The 17,201-nt window shown below is 35.6% G+C and overlaps 1 protein-coding gene across 1 annotated transcript in view; it reads left to right on the top strand.

The window, feature by feature from the left end:
* LOC140157674 (uncharacterized) overlaps positions 1–14,917 on the top strand; it is a 36,245-nt gene extending 21,328 nt beyond the window's left edge. The window contains exons 8-11 of the mRNA XM_072180914.1: positions 103–156; positions 2,957–3,154; positions 13,174–13,273; positions 13,711–14,917. Of these exons, the coding sequence (XP_072037015.1) occupies positions 103–156; positions 2,957–3,154; positions 13,174–13,273; positions 13,711–14,392 (1,034 nt within the window). The 3' untranslated portion in view covers positions 14,393–14,917. The remainder of the gene's footprint in view (positions 1–102; positions 157–2,956; positions 3,155–13,173; positions 13,274–13,710) is intronic.
* Positions 14,918–17,201: the final 2,284 nt, after the last annotated feature.

Below are 17,201 nucleotides of genomic sequence, written 5' to 3'. Positions count from 1 at the left end.
AGGGAATTTACGGCTCATTTGTGCTGCCGGGTCACATATGTTAAGTGAAAAAGTGCCTGCAGTTTCAAATCCTTCATAGTAATTCCAACATAAAATTTTAAGTTCTTTCAGAACCTGCTGTTACAGAATTGCAAGCTTCATATACTTCACCACCAGGTAAGACCATTCAGCAATTAAGTTTGTCAGTTTTTGTATAAGTAATGATTGATGTTTAAAACTTACGCTCCAAACATATCAAGTCATGACCCTTTGATCTTAGACCTGGTCATAGTCTTATAGACTCCTGACATTTTGAACATGGGGCAATCAATATTGAGAGCCCATTTTGATTATTTCCGCGGTTTTTCCTTCTTTACCTTGGATTTCCAAGCTTTTTCCAGTGTCCTTGACAGCTGGAATTCCAGTCGTTTTTAGAAAGTAAACTTGGAAATCCGGACATTTCTTTGATTGAAAAGTTACTCCTCTAATAGGGGGTGTGCATTTAATAGCTCATTGTGGTAAACTTAATCGGGAAGTGAAATTTGCTTCACGGTGACAAATGACGTACGTGGAGAAGGTACTCATGGACTGATTGCAGATCGAGTACATCGAGATATTTGAAGGTAAGAAAGAAAAATGATGTCTGTTTTCATGATGAAGGGAAAGTTGTAACACCTTCATGTACATTATTAGAGATAGGCCATATGCGTGCGCGTACAGCTTCAAGTTAGCATGTATAGACTATCATGAGTAAGATTATAGATTCCGGTTAAGTACAACCATGTCATAGAAGCTTCACAGCGATGGCTATTTACGTGGTTGAATGAGGGATAACCACTTGATCATGAAATCAGACATTTTTCTTTCTTACCATCTTGTCCCATGTGTGCCCTAACTACTCGGCGGGCGACTGATTAGGCCCTACTGATTTTACCGCTAACACACACAGAAAAAATACACAAGTTGTGTAAACGTTCACCCACTTTGTACGTGTAAATGCATAGCATTTGTGTAGAATGTTTATTCAGCAAATATGTAAATTTTTACACTTAATCGGGAAGTGATTTTACACAACTTGTGTATTTTTTATGTGTGTGTTTGTGCATGTACTATTTTGTACACGGTTGTTTGATGTATATAGAATTGGCTTCATTATTAAATACATGCAAACTATAGATGGCGCTATTTATCCTAAATCATATTTCTTTATTTGCAAGGGTTAGGTGATTAATATTGCCATTAAAACAGCTGGAATAGGTGAAACAAGCAACAAGGAAATTTTATAAACACAGTTTATCAAACAATAAAAGGAATTATTTGTATTAAAAGCTTGAAAGAGTAATTTCCAGTAACTAAATAGCGCCACCAATTTTGTCATTAATAGATACATTTTATATCCAAAAACCTTTAAAAAATACCATAAAAGTGAATAATCTTGTAAAAGAGGGGAAATTAAAGTTGAGAATGACACAAAAGCATCCCTTTACATTAGCATGATATCACTTTTAGCTGTTTAAGGGCAGAGTAATGGGAGAGAACACGGACCTTTTCGAGCATCATTATTTTTGAATTGTATGTCCAAAGTATATAAAACTATACATTTTTGGAAAGGAAATGAATCAAGGAATCCCATGGTGATGTCAGATTTGTTCAAAAATCTCGAGTTTTTGAAAAAATCACAAAAATGCACTTTTTTACCCCAATATTTTTGTGACAACTTAAAAAAAATCCGTTCGGAGTAAAAAAAAATTAGTTAGTTTTTCATGGAGAAGAGACATGAACTTAGGGAAGGTTTTTTAATTTTTTTGAAATTCGTCTTATTTTTCGAAATATTGCAAAAAAACATGTGAAAAAAGCAATTTTGTCACTCTATTAAGCTAAAAATTGCACATAATGGTGTATATTTTTGTTCAAAACAAATATTTTGAAAAAATGAGAAAACCTTCCCTAGACTTTGATGTGCTCTAAACGATAGTGCAAAAAGGTTTACCTTTTGCTTGCATATTTTTCGAGTTATCTTGTCACAAAAATCGTACAATATTGTTAAAAATGAACTCTGAGAAATCGACGTTTTAGTAAAAAAATGTCAAAATTATGCACAAAACGTCCTTAAATTTTAAAACGGCAAGACTTTCACGCTTGTAAAAGCTGTATCTGGTGCAGGATCTAAATATGCATCTTTTTGCACCAATGAATCTATAATGTCTGTTTTTAGTGCGCCTAAATCCAAAATAATTAAAAAATCTAAGTGGCTTTTTTCACTGCAATTTTTTGTTTTGTTTACATCACATTTGCTGGCGTTAACAACATACCGAATGCGCCTTGACTGTGTTGGACATACGCGCAGAGTTGCGCCGCGTCACGCGACGCGAATCGCGCGCGTAATCACAATATTCCGCATTCTCGCATTGCCGACTCATTATTTCCCGCCAATTTACTAGCTGTCTTGAGCCATGTGACTTTTTAGAGTTGAAAAGAGTGAAATAAATCAAGCAAAAATACAAGTAAATATTAGGAAGTTGTATTTTTATCAGTTTCAAGTGAGAGAATACATCTTAGTGTGGATAAATATCAAGAAATCTTAAATTCGGGTGTGGACGAATGTGTCTCCCCTTACTCTGGCCTTAAGCCTAAAATTTTGTTGTACAACCGTGTGTACCCCTTGGATATTTTGTGAACCAGATCAAGATCTGGGACGGAGACCATGCGTGCTTTAGTTTAAACGAGACGTCAAGGCGCATCAAGTTAATGAGCCATCACTCTACTATGACAGGGGCAGGTTCAATATTTCCAGGAGTCTAAGAGACTGTGATCAAGTCTATGGTCAAAAGGGCGTGACCTGATGATACAGATCACAGCCTCGCTGTCGCTTTTTTAAAGTACAATATTTATTCACTTTTTACAGCCAACTGCAGCTATTGCTACAACGAAACTATGCTAAAAATCTAAACGTAACATATAACATATTTGATTCTAGAAGGATGTCTTCCACTAATGATCATCCATTCTGACAAGGGCTCTATTGTTCCGGCAAAGAATGTCTACGCCTATGGGGATGTCATCACCGTGTACTGTAGGGAAGGATTTCACCGAATAGGAGATGAACAATTATTTTGTTCAAATACTGGCACCTGGCTTGGAGAAATTCCAAAATGCTCCACCGATGACCAAAGAGGTGAATATTATGTATATGAATCAAATAATTTTACGAGGTGTGTTTGGGTTGTTGTATCCTCTGACATTATTTTGGACTTCATTTTATGTACATAACGGATGATAATAGAATTTGTTTTTGAAAAGCGTTATTATACTAATGTCATGTCTTGTTAAATGCTAATTGTGAAATGCTCGTTATACCAAGAAACAAGAGAGAATGTATACGACTTTTATCATTTATAATGCTAAGCATACTGGTTCAATAAAGATTGATCTTTTTGTATATACCAGTTTGTCGCTATTCGACATTCACTCATTTGATCAGTGCTTGTAACATAAATTGTACAGGCCGCAGCAATTACAAACAGCTAGTGGCAAAATGTGACCCAACATCTATCAAGAAAGGTTTCCTATTTATGGTTTAGTATCCGATTATAGGCTGTTATCCAAGTGTGTCCCATCCCAGGGTGTCCTAGAAGAGGACCTACGAAAGGATTTTAAAATTTATTTTCAACAGTTATTCAGTGTTTACATGTGGAAACACATTTTAGTTATCATTTGTAAAAAACAAGAGCATCAAATAAATTTATACGGTGTATCATATATTGTGTAGACGATGTTTAAAACATAATAGTATTTAAAAATCATTACATTTGCCCCCCCCCCCTCAAAAGTTGGGGGGCAAGAAAAATATTGGGGGATACCCCTTGCACCCCCTCCCCGGTAGCGCCACCGCTGGTCGGGGTCCGCTGATTTTGGGACAACCTGTACTGTTGTATGCAGTTATTGGGAATGAGTAGTGGTGGACCACCCGTTTATTATGGGTATGTATTCTTAAGTTGACAAATATTGAACGTTTTGATCGAAGTTTAAATATACATTTGGCGACAATACATTCTCAGCCAGCATAAAACACTAGTGGAACTTTAAAATGAGAATTCTTTCAAAACGATGAGAATTGGACAAAAGTATGAGAATTGAAAATTTTCTCATTTCTATAAAACTTTCTCATCCAAATGAATGAGAAATACTAATTAACCTGTCAACAACCTGTCACAAATGGTTGTTTGACACTGAAATTAATGTGAGCTTCTTTTCTAATACAAAATTATTATGATTATTTTGTTTTGATGCAAAACACATATATTACGTTATTTGTATCCAAATAGGTGTATATAAAATGTAAGTAAGCCATAACCAGTATCGTGAGACATTGTAAATTCATCTCACAGATTTCATAATGGAGTATAATTTTTAAAAATAGAAACCTTGCGAAATGAAGTTAGAAACCACAAACTTTAACGTCTAGAGGATTATAGAGGATTATGTATTCAAAACCACTCTGCCATTAAAGCCGCTTGAAGATAAAGTTAACGCGAGTATCTATAGTGTACCGTAAATTATGATGAAATACGTCATAATTTAGAACAATAGTTTGCCTATTTCCTCATAGACTACATAATTACCACTTATGAATTATCCAGTTAATAGACCAATTATTGGAAATCTAATTTTGTTGGGTAAAAACATGCTACATGCTGCTGAAAATTATTGATTGAATTAGATCAAAATAATTTTTGTTCCAAACGTCACACTTGATATACAATTTTGTGTGTGCTCATGGCGTACACCAAATCAGCTTGCGGAACCAAGTTTTTAGCTTGACTTCAACGCCAAGGGGATTAAGTTCCCGTAAATGGTCTGGTTTACTTGAGCCAGCAGTATACGATACTTCTGGAAGAGTAAAACAGGTGCATAACATTTTTATATATAACATGTCATAGGTTGTGCCTGGTAAGAGAGGGGGTAGGGAGGAGGAGAGTGAGGGCATTTGAAGTGGACAGGGAGGTGCTTTGCTGGTAGCGAGGGGGGGGGCTCCCCCGTGGGCCATCTTGTCTTCCTTCTTGACCCTACCCTTTTGGATGCTGGCCGCCGTGATATTTTACGCTTTTAGGCCTTTTTCTGCCATTTTAAGACCATATTTTTAAAAACGTTTCCCTTTGAGAATCGGCCCACACCCTCCTAACAGAAAACCCCTGACAAAAACACTGGGGAGGGGGAAACAGGAGTGCGAGTGGGTAATTATAGGAGGGTCAAGTTTGAGAGAGCGAGTACAGATAGAGGGAGAAGGAGGGGAAAGTAAGGAGAATGTAGGGAAGGGGAAACAGGAGAGGAAGGGGGAGAGAGATTCAGAAGGAGGGGAAAGAAATAAAGAAAATGTATTTCATTAGGCTTTGCGAAGTAAATTGGAATATTACATTGACAAAGCTGACGAGCCTTTATTAAATAATATTATATATATAGGCCTATAACTATCGTAAGAATATTAATTGAAACGTATAGGGCCTAGCTAGTTTCAAAATAATATGATAAGGAGATTAACGCTGGGTCCCGACATAATTCATGTTGAGTGGTATCGCGAGTTCATTCATGTTTACTCAAACGAAGCTCTTAAGGTAGAGTCTTTTGTCTTGAAGGGGGACTAATAACCACTTGACTAAACAAAAGAGAGACATTTGGATGTACAAGCTCTTACACATGCCCTTCTTTTGAACGCATATTGATACACATGTCCCGAGTTTAAGCGACAAGACGCTGTTGTTGCAGTAACCAACCATACTTTCGCGTTGGAGTAAATTTGAGCAAGAAATCCAATCGATATTTCTGAAGTTGCCGTTCCAGTTAAAGTAACTTCATTCCGCAAAGTATCTAATAAAAATCGATAAACCTGCCGTTATAGGTGTTATCTGAACGCATATTGATACACATGTCCCGAGTTTAAGCGACAAGACGCTGTTGTTGCAGTAACCAACCATACTTTCGCGTTGGAGTAAATTTGAGCAAGAAATCCAATCGATATTTCTGAAGTTGCCGTTCCAGTTAAAGTAACTTCATTCCGCAAAGTATCTAATAAAAATCGATAAACCTGCCGTTATAGGTGTTATCTGAATTTCAAAAAGGGATAAATGAATAAAAAAAAACGTCGCCAATGAGATTCGAACTCTAGACCTCCTGATCACAATCCAAGTAGTTAGGTGAAAAAGTTCACTTTGGTGACCACTCTCTGGCTAGTAAGGTTTGACGATTGATTCGTCTTCTATGGACCATTTAGAAAAAAATTAGCCACCATGTCCCTCGCGAAAATCCCGGCATTTTTCGCTAGAGGCCAAAATCCAAAATGGCCGCCGCCACCATTTTGAAAATTTAAGTTTTGAACCAGAGCACCTATAATCATGCACAAAGACACTTTTTCGGATATGTCGAGTACAAGGATTCCGATTCTGACATTACTTTGACATTACGGCATCATTTTCACCCAGAAATCCAAGATGGTGGCCGGCACCATCTTGAAAAATTTAGTTTTGAACAAGAGGACCTAAAATCGTGTACAAAGACAATTTTTTGGATAAGTCGACCACAAGGATTTCAAATTTGACATTAATTTGACATTACGAACTCATATTTACCCAGAAATCCAAGATGGTGGCCGCCGCACAGTGGGCCAGGGCGGAATCAAAGTGTGCCAAAATTCAAATTTGGTGATTGTGGAATTTCAAAACTTTTTCAGTTGTTTGAGAAAGAAAACATTCTGAAGTATATTATTTGGCCCATAATTTATGTTTCGATGGATTTCATAAGTGTCGTTTAGTCATGAATTTAACCCAAAATTGTCATATTTTCTCTTAAAATGGTAAAAGTGTGAATTTTGAAAACAACTAATGTAACATTGGTAAATGAGAAACTGTTGTCTTGCAATTGTGCATATATCATACCTAATAGTATTCAAACCAGATCATTAAAGCCAAAATATAAATAATTGTATTAATCAGGAGTAATGAGGGGGCTAATTTGGTGAAATACGGTAAAAATATGCATTTTTGGGAAAAAATAGAAATTTAGTTTGGATTCCTGTCGATTCCTGTACAAAAAATAATGTTATCATTTGTAGACAAGTCTTAGAACTATGTTGATGGCAATTGTTTTTGCAAATATTTGCCAGCCTGCATCCCAGGGTCCATCCAATGTACCCTATTTGCTCACATTTCAGCTGATTTTGATGGATCAGTACGGCGTACGGGCTTATCATGTCATATGTGCATAGCGCCCTCATATTGCTTAAATACTTTTCACTGCAACTCTGCTCTAAGAAATAGCATAAGGTCTCAATATTTTAAAACATCATTGATCGAGATAAAACAAAATCATGGAATCATTATCAAAAACTTTTTTATGCTACTTATGCAGCAGGCTCACTTTCAGATATACATTTATCATGCCATGTGTATATGGATGCTTTGCACATTCATCATAGAATTGAACTTCCAGATAACATAGCTTAACATTTTGAAAGGTATTAAAAGACATTAAAAAGCATGCTTTATCATTTACGTGAACGATGGAATAACTGTATAGACACTATGTGGATCATTTTACATTTTTGTGGAAACTGACATTTGATGAAGAACTCGAATGCAGCAGCTGAACTTTCAGCTGCAGAGGTTCGTAGCACTTCTGATTCTTAAGGAACTTCATCAGCACCAGCACCAGCCGAGATGGATGTAGGAGGGCCGAGACGTCCATCGAATATGTGGGAGGCACTGTCGATCGTTCAAAGAAAATGAAAGCACATGATCTTTCAGAAGAAAAGAGCCCGATATACGCAGCATCACAAGGCATATGCTAACTATACATTTAATATAAAAACTCCTTGCTTTCATAAAATGTACTATATAGTTAAAGCACACACAGTTTGGATTAGTTTTTGGATTAGTTTTGTGACTTTTTTAATCATGCTTTGAACATCTATATAAATTATAGAATTTATGAATGAAAGAAACTCAAGACACAAGAACCCCATGGTTTGCCAATTTTAAACGTGGCATCTAGATTTGGTATTACGTCTAGGCCTACTTAAAAATCCAATTCACATTCGCTTATATAACTAACGACCAAATCACGTGTCTGTAATGGAGAATTGCAATTTGAATCAAATAATTTAGTGTCGTTTTGTGATGACGTTGAAGTTGTAACATCCGGCAGTCAAGATTAATAGGAAAATTTTCACGGGAAATTTTCTGGACACGTGACACCCATGGGCGCAGACATATTGGATCTTCCATTGACATGGTATGCACATGTGCTTACCTTTTGAGGTGCTTTTTTGCCAATTTTGGTAAAGCGATGGGTGGGTTTTCACCATAGACGAAAATGCACAGTAGGGGCCTATTATTGTGTATTTTGATAACCATATTGGTAAAAGCACCCAATTTGAGGAAAATTGGTTGCTTTTTCAAAGAAATTGGTATATTGATGGACTGCAAATTAGGGCCAAGATTACGTTTAAGACAATGGCAACGTTTTGGAGTCCGGCAGGAAGAATCACAAATTTTGCCCCCACCCCCGGGCGCGAATTTTTTTTTCCGTAGTTAACATTTGAATAGGAGAAACTTATAATACATAATGTATAGTATTACATGTATTATGAGGCTAGATTCCACATGCCATTATTACTAAGTATTTCTTCTTACTTAACAAAAAGAAACGAACTATATTATATTTAAAATTCTACCAAGGATTGACCGGGGTTCGAACCAACAACCTATCGATCCATAGTCAGACGCTATACCACTATGCTACGAGTAGTTCTGCCAGAAAGCCGTCTTTCTATCATACTTGTTGATTACGGAATAAAGAGTATATACACGATATACTATATTACTAGTTAATTACTAGTCAATATTGAACCCTAACCCTAACCCTAAGACCCTAACCCTAACCCTAAACCTAAACCTAACCCTAACCCTAAACCTAACCCTAAACCTAACCCTAACCCTAACCCTAAACCTAACCCTAACCCTAACCCTAACCCTAATAGGCGGGACACCACGTATACAGTTGCTTAAACGGGCTCCCTATTCAAATGTTAACTACGGTAAAATAGTTCGCCCCCCGGGCCCACCCCAACATTTAGTCTGGCTGGTTGTTTGTTTGCTTATAACAATTACAATTGATGTCATACGTATTAGAAAAATGCCGTCAGTGAATTTTGCAATCCGTATAACCTTGAATATGCTATTTGATAATACTTTTCCAATCGGACATTTGAATCACTGTTGTAAGAGTAATTAACCAATCACGACTCGTTATTTTAATGACGTCATATGCCTTGGAAAATGGCTCTATTGGATTCCGCATTCCTTAAAACCCCGATTTTGAAAGTTTTATAATAATTTTACGCAGGCATTTGAATTACTGCGGGAGGTATAACTGACCAATCATATATCAGCATATTAATGACGTCATACGCTTTCCAAAATGTCATCATTGAATTTCGCTCCCCTTGGAACCCCTATTTTGCTTTTTCAATTAAAATTTTAACATGTATCATTTGAAATACTGTCGTAAAAATAATCGACCAATCACAGTTCAGCATTTTGATGACGTCATACATTTCTAAAAATGCTTCCATTGAATTCTGCAGGTTCGAAAACCGCTAAGATAGTCATTTTACCGTGTTTGAATGCGTTTGATTGTCCGTTTATAATTTTGGCACACTTTGAGGCGATTCTGGCCCACTGTGCGCCGGCGCCATCTTGAAAAAAATAAGTTTTGAACCAGATTACCTAAAATCGTGTACAAAGACACTTTTTCCGGTAAGTCGACCCCAAGAAATCCGAATCTGACATTAATTTGACGTAATTACTTAATTTTTGCCCAGAAATCCAAGATGGCCCCATTTGGTAGAGCGTAAATGTGATTTTTGAATGAGAGCAGAAGCACAAGTGTGTCATTTCCGCCTTATCTGGGGTTCATGTCTCTTATATGGGTTTTAAACTGCCTTATCTTGGGTTTACATCCCTTATCTAGGGATGAGGCGCCTTATCTGTGGTTTAGACGGCCTTATCCTGGGTTTACGTTCCTTACCTGTGGCTAAGATGCCTTAACCTTAGCATATCGCAGTCTAAACCCAGATAATGCATATAAACCCCAGATAATGCGCCGTAACCCCAGATAAGGGACGTAGACCGCCGATAAAGCAGTCTAAACCCCAAATAAGGCGCTTTAACCCTAAATGAGGAACATAAACCTAAGATAAGGCATCTAAACCCCACATAAGGTGCATTAACTCTAGATAAGGGTCGTTAACCCCAGATAAGGGTCGTAAACCTCAGATAAGACATCTAAACCCAAGATAAGGCTCCTTAACCCCAGATAAGAGACGTAAACTCAGATATGGCAGTCTAAACCCCCGATAAGGTAACCCCAGATAAGGGACGTACATCTTATGCATCTTATCTGGGGTTTAGACTGCCATATCTGAGTTTACGTCTCTTATCTGGGGTTAAGGCGCCTTATCTTAGGTTTAGATGCCTTATCTGAGGTTTACGACCCTTATCTGGTGTTAACAACCCTTATCTAGAGTTAAGGCACCTTATGTGGGGTTTGGATGCCTTTCCTGTGGTTTATGTTCCTTATTAAGGGTTAAGGCACCTTATTTGGGGTTTAGACTGCTTTATCTGGGGTCTACGTCGCTTATCTGGGGTTACGGCGCATTATCTGGGGTTTATATGCATTATCTGGGTTTAGACTGCGATATGCTAAGGTTAAGGCATCTTAGCCACAGGTAAGGAACGTAAACCCAGGATAAGGCCGTCTAAACCACAGATAAGGCGCCTTATCCCTAGATAAGGGATGTAAACCCAAGATAAGGCAGTTTAAACCCCATATAAGAGACATGAACCCCAGATAAGGCGGAAATGACACACTTGTGCTTCTGCTCTCATTCAAAAATCACATTTACGCTCTACCAAATGGGGCCATCTTGGATTTCTGGGCAAAAATTATGTTGTAACGTCAAATTAATGTCAGATTCGGATTTCTTGGGGTCGACTTACCGGAAAAAGTGTCTTTGTACACGATTTTAGGTAATCTGGTTCAAAACTTATTTTTTCCAAGATGGCGCCGGCGGCCACCATCTTGGATTTCTGGGTAAATATGAGTTCGTAATGTCAAATTAATGTCAAATTTGAAATCCTTGTGGTCGACTTATCCAAAAAGTGTCTTTGTACACGATTTTAGGTCCTCTTGTTCAAAACTAAATTTTTCAAGATGGTGCCGGCCACCATCTTGGATTTCTGGGTGAAAATGATGCCGTAATGTCAAACTAATGTCAGAATCGGAATCCTTGTACTCGACATATCCGAAAAAGTGTCTTTGTGCATGATTATAGGTGCTCTGGTTCAAAACTTAAATTTTCAAAATGGTGGCGGCGGCCATTTTGGATTTTGGCCTCTAGCGAAAAATGCCGGGATTTTCGCGAGGGACATGGTGGCTAATTTTTTTCTAAATGGTCCATAGAAGACGAATCAATCGTCAAACCTTACTAGCCAGAGAGTGGTCACCAAAGTGAACTTTTTCCCCTAACTAAAGTAACGAATCCACTACGCTGCAGGAGAACCGTTGTCACTCGTTCTAATTTATTTATAATATTTATAATATAACAAGAATGACGCAATAACGGTCTACCAACATAATATAACTTAAAAGGTAATATATATTTATTTTACATAAATGGTAGACCGTGGTAATTTGGAGGAATAATGACCTATAAATATATAGCACACAAAAAGGTGTGTAAAGTGACCGTGTATATTCAAAATATATTTTAGATAAAATGCCGTATACGATCAAAACATGAGTTTTATTGAATAAATTCATTCCGATCGAAGATCAATAGCACAATGTAGTAGCAATGAATACGCTAAAATCAAGAGTGATTGATAACTTCTCCCAGTGGCATGTCGTTAGATACTTCGCTTCTTGCCCCAAAGATTATAAGTTCGAATCCATGTAAAATTCTTTTTTTTTTTTCTTTTTTCTTTTTTTTTTTTTTTTTCTTTAATTATTTCTTTAATTATTTCTTTCTTTCTTTCTTTTTTCTTCCTCTCTTTCAAAAGAAAGAGTACAAAAGAATTACTTTGATCAATACCAGTTAAGCAGGCGATTGATATGATTGAACTCCATGCATTTTGTATGTCTTCTGGAGCGTGTCCGGAGGATGATTTGAACTAATGACCTTCCGTGCAAACACACACCCTATTGTATAATGTTAAAATTTCTAAATTAAATTAATAAATTTTGATTGCTTGATTTCCTGCCTGTTCCATGTATCAATGTTTGTGTTTCCTTCAACATGTTTGATTTTGTTTTCATCTCATATTATAGACATTCATAGGCCTAATAACTGCATATGCATATTTCGCACCCTTGGTTCAATAAAGCCGTTCATATGAAGTTCACCATAGGATATTTTATTTTTATAATTTCCAACCTATTTAATTTTTGAATCCCTCCCTCCCCCACCGATCAATGTTGGAGCAAACATAGAGCACATTTTAAAAAATGCGGCGTTTGTTATACAACATTGAATAAGGGGAGCGGGGAGAGTCATTAAACTATGGAAGCATCCCAGCAAATTATCACTTGATTGTAGTTATTTACAGAACGCAAGGATGACGGTTGAAACTTAAATTCCTCATTTAAAACAATGTGACAGGTGGTTGACACGTTCGGGGACACGTTAATTAACATTTCTCATTCATTTGGATGTGAAAATTTTCAATTCTCATACTTTTGTCCAATTCTCATCGCTTTGAAGAATTCTCATTTTAAATTTTCTACTAGTGTGTATAGCACATCAGGCTGACGGTTGAAACTCGCATTTTGCGCCCAAAATTGGTATCTTTGTAAAAGGTCAGCGCCTCGCCTATAGCACATCAGGCTGTATGTTGTATGTTTTGATCGACAGAACACGTCCATTGCGTGGCGTTACAGTATAATTGTCTCATTTTAGATGCTTATCAAGGTCATAGGGAGGAGTATCAAACTTTAAATTGCTCCTTTAACCATCATTAAATATTTGTTGTTGTTGTTTAATGTTAAACCACCAGCATTTTTCAAGGGTTTCTCCAAAATATACTGAATAAAGACTTGAAGACTTATTTTAAACCTTAACCTATCTTATAATACTTTTCTTAGATGATTCTTCAATGATTATTATAGCAGTTGGAGTTGGAGTAGCAGTTGGAGTTGTGACCATTGTCATAATACTAGTAGCCATTGTGGTATACTGTAAACGGTATGTAAAACACAATGTTCTTGTACTCGACAGTACATCTGCTGCATAACAGAGATAAATTTATTTTATTTTATAAATAAACAGTAATGTGCTTTATCTTTCTCACTAATAAGTAATTGTAATATCGAATATTTCATCAGATCTTTTCCCAATGCAGACTCTCATTCTCTTTAAGCAATACTGTCAACTTTTTTTATCAAACTAATACTGGACACAAAATTGCCAATATACTCATAAACTATAGGAGAGAAAAATTAAATTCACAGGCCCGGATGAAGTTTGAAACAATCACTTCCCGTTCCATGATATATATAGTTTATTATTGATTATTTGATTGATTGATTGATTGATTGATTGATTGATTGATTGATTGATTGGTTGATTGATTGATTATTGATTGATTAATTCGTTGATTGATTGACTGATTTTGACCTTAGGAAGAGGAGACCTGCCTACTCAAACTACATACCACCAAACGGACAAGATCCAACAAATCTTGTGGAAGAACAGTACGATGATACGGAGATTGAAATACCTCTTGACGATATGATTTATGACACCATAGGAGATGACGGCTATATGCCTCTTGACGAGGAAAGGAAACCTGAACAGGGCCCATATGCCTACTCAACCTACATACAACCCAGCGTACAAGATCCAACAAATCCAGTGGAAGACCAATACGATGATACGGGAATTGAAATACCTCTTGACAAGGAAAGAAAACCTGCAGAGGGCCTCTCTGCCTACTCAACCTACGTAACACCCAACGAACAAGATCCAACAAATCCAGTGGACGACCAATACGATGATACGGGGGTTGAAACACAGGGCCAATCTGCCTACTCAGCCAACGTAACACCCAACGAACAAGATCCAACAAATCCAGTTGAAGACCAATACGATGATACGGGGGTTGAAACACAGGGCCAATCTGCCTACTCAGCCAACGTAACACCCAACGAACAAGATCCAACAAATCCAGTTGAAGACCAATACGATGATACGGGAATCGAAATACCGGTCGAAATACCTCTTGACACAATGGGTTATGCCACCATAGGAGCTGACAGAGATATTCCAAACTACCAGGGGCTGTACGCAGATATTTCTAACTAAGGTGAACTTAAAGCCATATTATAACATTTCCATACAAAATAGATTAGTACTTCTTTGCCATAAAATGATAGTTTTTATTATCAGATATGTTCCCTTTAATTTTGATCCGAACAACTGAGTAAAAGCAAAGATGTCGCCAATGTGTATCACTCCATCGGTTGTGTTACGGTACTATCCTTTGATGTGCATATCCGTCCCGCACGCCTTGCACGTACTGTGTCGTTTGTGCGTTCGACTAATATTTCTATCGTAATAATAAAATGACGGTTCCTGCGTTTTATTCAAAATCTGGGATTTTGACAAAACTACAGCACCTATAGTTTTGATCTTTGCAGGGTATGTTAGTTTAATACAGTACAATATAATCATGTAAAACACAGAATTTTGAAAAATATTGAGGGCGTCCTCCTCAGTAAATATTATAATATGGCTTTAACGGAACAAAAATGCAATTATACATTAATTGACAAGATGGTCCGTAATATGGCGTACAAAACCAAGGGTACTAATAGAAATGTGCCAAACTATACCATTATTTTCGCATAAAAAATGAAAAATTGATATCATACATAAGAAATTGAAAATTAAAGTAGTGAAAATTTAGCAAAGTGATGAAAACGATCCTTATTAACTTCCTATTTTTTCATAGAATACATAAGAAATAGGTCATTCAATAGAATACATAAGCAATAGGTCATTCAATTGAATACACAATAAAAAGGTAATTTAATAAAATATAAGAAATAGACCATTCAATAGAATACATAAATAGGTAATTTAACAGAATACATAAGAAATTGAACATTTAGGAGAGTGATGAAAACGATCCTCATAAATTTCCTAATTTTTTAAGGGCTGGGGTATGAACGTTTGGACAGTATTTATTTTGGGACATCAGAGCACATCTGACATATCGAATTGCATTCTGAATACGAAGAATGTCATTCTGATATCAAATAATTTTGATTTTTTGAAATTCGCAATTTAATACACATTTTATGGCAAATCATTAAAAATTGATATTTTTGATATTTTTAAACTTTATAAATCTGATGATTTATACTTAAAGTGTATGTAGGTGGGATGAAAAGCCGACGATCAATTGAAAATTTTGACCTTTCGTATTGAAGATATGGATTTTTTCCCAAAACACCAAAAAAAAATAGGTCTTTTGGGGAAAAAAATCCATATCTTCAATATGAAAGGTCAAAATTTTCAATTGACCGTCGGCTTTTCCTCCCTGCTACATACACTTTAAGAATATATCATTAGATTTATATAATTTACTTCGAGGACTGTTATATATCAAAAATTTGAAAAATATCAAATTTTTATAATTTGTCATAACATTTGTATTATATTGTGATTTTCAAAAAATGAAAATTATTTGATATCAGAAAGACATGCTTCGTATTCAGAATGCAATTCGATAGGTCTGAGGTGCTCTCATGTCCTACAAAAAATACTGTCGAAACGCAATAAACGCTCATTTTAGATCCCTTAATAGAATACATAGGAAAAAGGTCATTTCATAGAAAACTTAAGAAATAGGTACAACTAGGTCATTCAATAGAATACATAAGAAATAGATCAATCAATAGAATACATACGAACTTGAAAGATAATTTAATAGAATATATAAGAAATGGGTAATTCAATAGAATACATAAGTAACATAAGAAATTTAGCAAAGTGATGAAAACTATCCTCATAAATTTCCTAATTTTTAATAGAATTATTAAGATATATATTTTTCAATAGAATGCATAAGAAATTTTAGCAAAGTAATGAAAACGATCCTCTGAACTTCCTATTTTTTGATCAAATACATAAGAAATGGACAATTCAATAGAATAAATAAGAATTTAAAACGATCCTCATAAATATCCTAATTTTTGTACAGAATACATAAGAAATTGGGAATCCAATAGAAAACATAAGGAATAGGTCATTCAAAAGAATACATAAGAAATAGGTCATTCAATAGAATACATAAGCAATAAAAAGGTGTTTTAATAAAATACATAAGAAATAGGCCATTCAATAGAATATAGGTAATTCAATAGAATAGGTCAGAAATTCAAAATTTAGCAAAGTGATGAAAACGATCCTCATTAATTTCCTAATATTTAATGCAATACATAAGAAGTATGTCATTCAATAGAATACATAAGACATAGATAATTCAATAAACTACATAAGAAATTGATAATTTAGCAAAGTGATGACGATCCTCATAAATTTCCTAATTTTGAATAGAATTAATAAGAAATAGTTAATTCAATAAAAAACATAAGAAATGTGTAATATAATAGAATACATAAGAAATTAAAAATTTAGCAAAGTGATGAAAATGATCCTCATTAATTTCCCATACTATACATGGCGAGTCGAGTAGGTCACCGCGCTTGCGTTTGTCAGCGTTGCTATGTTACGCCTGTCTTCTTTTTTTTAAATATTTTTCAGCACAATGCTGACCATATATATCTCAGTATAAGAAATGGAATGTTTAAGTAACGTAGATCATATATGAATTAGTGTTAAGAATGGAATGTGTAAGTAATGCTGACCATATATATCTCAGTGTTAAGAAATGGAATGTTTAAGTAACGCAAATCATATATGAATTAGTGTTAAGAATGGAATGTGTAAGTAATGCTGACCATATATATCTCAGTATAAGAAATGGAATGTTTAAGTAACGCAAATCATATATGAATTAGTGTTAAGAATGGAATGTGTAAGTAATGCTGACCATATATATCTCAGTGTTAAGAAATGGAATGTTTAAGTAACGCAAATCATATAT

The sequence above is a fragment of the Amphiura filiformis genome, chromosome 7 (assembly GCF_039555335.1).
Source record: "Amphiura filiformis chromosome 7, Afil_fr2py, whole genome shotgun sequence".
NCBI lineage: Eukaryota > Metazoa > Echinodermata > Ophiuroidea > Amphilepidida > Amphiuridae > Amphiura > Amphiura filiformis.
The sequence above is the reverse complement of the archived record's forward strand: the minus strand, read 5'-3'. Positions and strand labels throughout refer to the sequence as shown.